Raw genomic sequence first — 6,000 nt, 5'->3', positions numbered from 1 at the left:
AACAACTCAAATACTTACTTACCAAGATGAACATAGTTAATATTCATAGTTCTAGTTCTCATCTTGAGGAGGACTAACAAAGTTCAGCACCCAAAAGCAAGAAGAAGAACCAGCTACAAGCATCATATAAGAAGAACTAAACATAGGCTATACGACAGAAAAGGATTTTGTGCATAAAACAGAGCTGCAAGTCGTTTTGTTCCTTTATTTATCTTCTTAGTGTTCACACGTGCCATAACCAACTGTAACTATCTCTTACACGAGTTCCTTATAATGTGCTCAGTTAGTTAGTGCTTAGCAAGTTAGTTAGCTTAGTTTTCTTGTATAAATACGATCTTGACGTACATAATCATTTATGCTAATACAATCAGAAATTTCTCATCTTTCTTGCTCTCTTGCTCTCTGTTTTCTTCTTCTCTGATAGTATTAGATTCTTATAAAATGAATAATGAAGATGAACTCAAGTTGAAACAATTTAATTTACCAAATCAAAGATTTGAGACTTAATTTAAACATAGTTTAAACTGTGTAATTTGTCAGAAGGGGACGATTTTCTCCATAATCGATTGGACTTATATTCTCGCAGTGAACTTCCCGAGTTGTCCTTACTATATATAAATAGGTCTTTAATTATCACAATCTTTAACAACAGTCCAAATAGTTTACATCGCTGAGAGGATAAATAGAAGCTGAGAGATTGACTCATTCAGACAAAAAACAAAAGCCTCACCATCACACAAAAAACCTAAAGAAAAACTAAGCTTTTTTTATCATATAACTAAGCTTTTTTCCTTCGTTAGTCACAAGAAACTTTCTTGAGAAAAACTAGAGAAGGATTTGAAGTTTTTCATTTTTTTTGGGTCAGGATGAAGTTCTGCAAGGAATACAGGCAGTACATGCAGGGCAAAGAGGAAACGCTCCCTGTACTTGGCTTCAAGAAGCTGAAGAAGATCATGAAGAAGTGCAGGAGAGACTTTCGGTGTAAGAAAAACATTGATGGGTTCCATAACAGCCAAACCTGCCCGGATCATTGCCCAGGTAAATCTAAGAAAGAATTACAAATGTTTGTTGACATATTATTTGTTTGATTTATTCTTCTCTCTTTGGTTATTGTATTTATAGTAGTCTGAATCCTAGACTTACTAGAAATACTTCTGTAAGTAGCATTAGATAACTCTATAAGCAAGACTAACTAGAAATACTTTGTTTGTATTCTAAGTAGTATTAGATACAATAAACTTAAATTAAAAAGAGATAATAGACTTGAGCCTTGACTAGGATTGGCCCTTGATATCTCTAACATCAAGTCAATAAAGGTTATTCATTAAGAGAAATGGTTTGAGTAATGTGGTCTTTAAAGATGTTAGAGACACATGACCAAAAAGAAAACTGATAAAGGAGGCTATCAATAATCAACATGATTCATGAAAGATGCACATGCCCAATAAATGTAATTGAATTTGCCAAGATCTTCTTGTCATAAGATACCATATGTGAGAAAGACACATATGAGAATGTTAGGATGTTGTCTATAACATGAAATAGATTAGAATGGGCCTACAAAGTGGCTGGCACAATGTTAAGAGAGAACCTTAACGACGTCCACCACACAGAGTAGATAAGGATGAGCCAACAGGCAGTCAGTTAGTGCAGTAGATATGGATTATTAATAAACACCACACAATCTTGGCCTTATTAAGTGTACATCAACATGGGAAAGCCCATTATTGTTACATCATCACAATTAAGTTATGTGATTTACAATGAGTTAATTGGTATTTATAATAGACTAAATCTTAGACTAACGATAGTTGAACTACAAATAAGATTGAGCCATGATATCTCTAAGATTGCCCATTACACTTAATTTCCCTTTAAGAAATAGTTCATTTCATGCAACGGAGAATTATCTTTGTAGAGTATTTTTTACTATACTCTGATGGGTAATGACGTGATTGTTAGTCGTACAACACATCTGCAATAAATACCTGAATCCTTGAGACACACCTGGGATTAGTTAGATGCCCTTCGAGCCCAAAGAAAAAAAATCAGTAAACAATACACATCCTATCCATGAACAAGAATGAAAGTAGTTGTTAACTGAAATATAAGATTGTTTTAGTGAATTATGCAATAACTTAAAAATTAAATGAAAATAAAAACCAAGTCACCATGGAGTTTCCCATTTTAAAGTCATATTTTCTTCTTTTCTAAGTTATATTATTGAAAGGATGGAGCCAAATGCAATGCACTGATACTATAGTATATGATGTTGATAGATACATAGTTACCTTTACAAGATCTTATGTACAAAATGTATATAAGGCGAAAGAACTTAGTGTTTCTGTGGTTTTGTTGGAGACTAGTGTGCGATGGAACCATCTTCCCTTCTCTTCTCAAGGACATGTCCTCAGTAGTAGGTTCCTTCAATGAGCAAGCACAGAAATTGCTTGAGCTACATCTTGCTTCTGGCTTTCAGAAGTACTTCCTTTGGTTAAGAGGCAACCGACAGAGCGACCATACTGCCTTAATTCAGAAAGGGAAAGACCTTGTTTCTTATGCATTGATAAACGCCATTGCAATTCGAAAAATACTGAAGAAATATGATAAGGTCTGTCCATGGCCTGCTTTTGAATTTTGCCCCTTTTATTTTTTTGCTAACTAATTAGGGAGAAAAAGAGGAGTAGATGAAGATATTATAAATGTAAATTTTGACAATAAAGATTATGAAGCAAACGCCAATACATATTATTTGGAAACTTTAGCAAAGTGAAATACATTCTGGCTGTGGTTGATTTTCATTGTATAATTTGAACTTCATGTTGATCACAGATTCATGACTCTAAGCAAGGACAGACCTTCAAGTCCCAGGCCCAAAGTATGCGTATTGAAATTCTTCAGAGTCCCTGGCTCTGTGAGCTTATGGCTTTCCTCATCAATTCCAGGGAAAGCAAGGTCAAGTCAGAGAAGGCACCAGCATTTGAAGGCTGCAACCTCATATTTAATGACGGCAAACCATCACTCACCTGTGAAATCTTTGAATCCATCATCAAACTTGATATTGACTTGACTTGTTCTATATGCTTGGTAAGTTCCCATTTATAGAAGTCATATTTCCTTATCGGTGCCAAGAATCAACTCTCGCCTATAGTATTATGAACCATATTTAATCAATATAAATACATAAAGCATTTAGTTCTGTGATTTAGGATTACATCATAACACCAATAGCATCTTCTTCCCTATCTCATGAACATCCATGATCACTAAAAGTAGAATTTATGGAGAAGAAAAGGCTCACTCATCAAGGTGCTCAAGTGACACCACTAATCAGTTGATTTTATTTTTTTTCCAAAAGGAGACAGTCTTTGATCCAGTTTCCCTCACTTGTGGCCATATATTCTGCTACATGTGTGCTTGCTCAGCTGCATCAGTGACTATCATAGATGGACTCAAGGCGGCAGAGCCAAAAGGAAAATGCCCTCTATGCCGAGAGGTATATTAATTTCTTTATCACCCATTGTTCCAGCACTTAACAAAAGCATGGGGTGGGATTGTGGAGGTATTAATTAAATTCAAATCATACCAATCAAATTATTTGTATGATTATTCAGTAAGCTTTTCATTATTAGCAAAAAGGGAATGAAAATCTTTAGGTTCTATGGGCTTAGTCCCATATTGCAGATTAGGGAGTTGGATGAATTTCTGAGCTATCGTCAAAGTTTTGGGTGCGCTTGAGGCTTAAGTTTAATGGGACCATGATTTGTAATGCGCCTCTGCAGTTGGAAATATTGACTCTATGAATTCTTTTGTGTTGATTTTAGGTGGGAGTCTTTGATGGTGCTGTACACTTGGATGAGCTCAATATTCTTTTAAGCCAAAGGTATATTTTTCTATAGGGTTATTTTTACTCAAGTTATATCCTTTTGTTTGAGAAAACTTAGCTTCATATCATTCTACGTTCTTTATTCCTATCTATTTTACCATACAAGGTTGGGTGGTAGTGAGGGTGTAAATTGAAAACATAGAAATCAAAAAATTAATAAAAAGTTAGAAACAATAAAAAAGATGAATAAATATATGTTTCTCTTTTTTCTTTTCTTTTTGGCCCCTTTAAAGTTCCTTATTGCTATCAATGCCTATTTGAATAGTTGCCATGAATACTGGGAGCAGAGACATCAGAGAGAAAGAGTAGAGAGAATTCAACAAGCAAAGCAGTACTGGGAGAACCAATGTCTAGCATTAAGTGCACGAAACCAGGCAACATCCTCATCATAGGAAGCTGGTATTAGCTAAATAAGTGGATGTTTTCATGTATCCAAGAAGAAAAATTTGCATGTTTTTATTTTTTATTTTTTGCCACAGAATGGGGAAAGTCTGCCGAAGTAGACTTCAAATCTGAGCTCATTGTCAACATATCTTTGATTTCAGTTTATAAATTTTATGTTCCTTGTAGATGCCTTGATTAACACTACAAAAAAAACGGCTTTAGGCCACGTTTGTAAAACGTGGCCTTAAGTCCAAAAAACGCGGCCATAGGCCCATTTGGCCTATGGCCGCGTTTTTTTAGGCCGCATTTTCAAATGGGGCCCAAACCCCGTGACTATAGCCCAGACGGGGTCTATGGCCGCACTTTTCAAACGCGGCCTAAGACTAAGGTCTATGGCCGCACTTTTCAAATGCGGCCTAAGCATGGGGTCTATGGCCGCACTTTACAAACGCGGCCTAAAACGGGGTCTATGGCCGCGTTTTTCAAATGCGGCCTAAGGCCCAGTCTTAGGCCGCGTTTGAAAAGTGTGGCCATAGACATTGTCTTAGGCTGCGTTTATCAAATGCGGCCATAGATAGTGTCTTAGGCCGCGTTTGTAAGTGCGGCCATAGACGGTGTCTTAGGCCGCATTTGTAAAATGCGGCCACAGATCCCTCTATAGCCGCGTTTTGAACGCGGCTACAACCCTTTTAATATTTCTTCAATCTGTCTATAGCCACGTTTTAAAAACGCGGCCATAGTACATTGAAAGCCACTAAACTCCTTCATTGTTGGAAATATCATGATACATATTCAAGCCACAAGAAGTGGGGAAAAAAGATTGAAAAGGCAGGGAGTTAGTGTCATAAGTGACCGAGGAAGAACAACCACCATGCCTAGAGCTCGGAAAGGGGAAGCAAGTAATACCAGATTTCGTAGGGCAACATGTGCATTCTACATGAATCCCCCACCTTTTTATGATATGGGGAACTTTAACACGTGCTGCATCAGTCCCACGTCTAGATCTTTTAGATTTCAATATCGTCACGCATATTACCTTAGGAAAGTAAGGGGTACTAATCCAATGATGGGATTCACAAGTAACCACAATGTGATTTTGTTTAGACGAATTTGAGTTATTTAAAAAGATAAAAAATACTTATAAAAATCATTTTTGAAAAATAGATAATACTTGAAGTAATTATTACTTTTTACATACTATACTCCATTACATAATATTTATACATTTCCACACATTGCATGGATTTGCAGCTAGTTAAGAGATAAAAAAGAATGATAAGAATAAAATCAGCTGTCCTCCAAGCAAGCAAAGTGGTTGACATTCAATTTCATTTCTTTGTTATTCCATCTCCAGGTCAAAGTCCATTTACTCCACCTCTTGGATCTGGCTCCTCGTTGAAGAACTCCTCAATGGCGGTTGGAGAGAGAAATTTATCTTAAAAAAATAAAAAATTTAAATACTTTTTCTGTCTCTACCCAAATAACTTCTCCTCTGATACTACTTTTATCTCAACCCTTTATGTTTTATATTTCTTCAATCCATATCTATGTCTTTAACTGTATCAAAGACTCAGAAAACCAAAAACTATATAGGAAGAAAAGATTACTTCATCAACCAAACTAGGAGAAAAGATTCCAACTTCATCGTTGCCATCAAAGGAGGATGGGAATATCCCATCAAGCTCCTATGAGTTAATTTTCTTCTGTTTGTTTTCTCTCTTCTTGGCCTC

The 6,000-nt window shown here is 36.0% G+C and overlaps 1 protein-coding gene across 2 annotated transcripts; it reads left to right on the top strand.

Annotated features, from left to right (window-relative positions):
* The first annotated feature begins 685 nt into the window (after nt 1–685).
* On the top strand, nt 686–4,461 carry LOC112008491 (probable E3 ubiquitin-protein ligase BAH1-like 1). 2 transcript variants are annotated; one of them, XM_065762295.1, is made up of 6 exons: nt 686–1,038; nt 2,367–2,611; nt 2,833–3,087; nt 3,362–3,496; nt 3,825–3,883; nt 4,152–4,461. In XM_065762295.1, exons 1-6 carry the CDS (start codon nt 867–869, stop codon nt 4,276–4,278), a joined length of 993 nt encoding a protein of 330 aa, XP_065618367.1. In that variant the 5' UTR covers nt 686–866; the 3' UTR covers nt 4,279–4,461. The 2 variants fall into 2 exon arrangements, with proteins under 2 accessions (XP_065618367.1, XP_065618365.1); XM_065762293.1 differs by having other exon boundaries at nt 688–1,038; nt 3,359–3,496.
* Nucleotides 4,462–6,000: the final 1,539 nt, after the last annotated feature.

The sequence above is a fragment of the Quercus suber genome, unplaced genomic scaffold (assembly GCF_002906115.3).
Source record: "Quercus suber isolate HL8 unplaced genomic scaffold, Cork oak 2.0 scaffold_450, whole genome shotgun sequence".
Lineage (NCBI taxonomy): Eukaryota > Viridiplantae > Streptophyta > Magnoliopsida > Fagales > Fagaceae > Quercus > Quercus suber.
Note: the sequence above shows the minus strand (reverse complement) of the source record. Positions and strands in the feature narration are given on the sequence as shown.

Bases quoted from the DNA above. Each gene is read 5' to 3' on its own strand.
- LOC112008491 (XM_065762293.1), top strand. From the start codon at position 867: ATGAAGTTCTGCAAGGAATACAGGCAGTACATGCAGGGCAAAGAGGAA. The intron at 1,039-2,366 runs GTAAATCTAAGA...GTTGGAGACTAG, and splicing joins CTGCCCGGATCATTGCCCAG to TGTGCGATGGAACCATCTTC. The intron at 3,088-3,358 runs GTAAGTTCCCAT...TTTTTCCAAAAG, and splicing joins TGACTTGTTCTATATGCTTG to GAGACAGTCTTTGATCCAGT.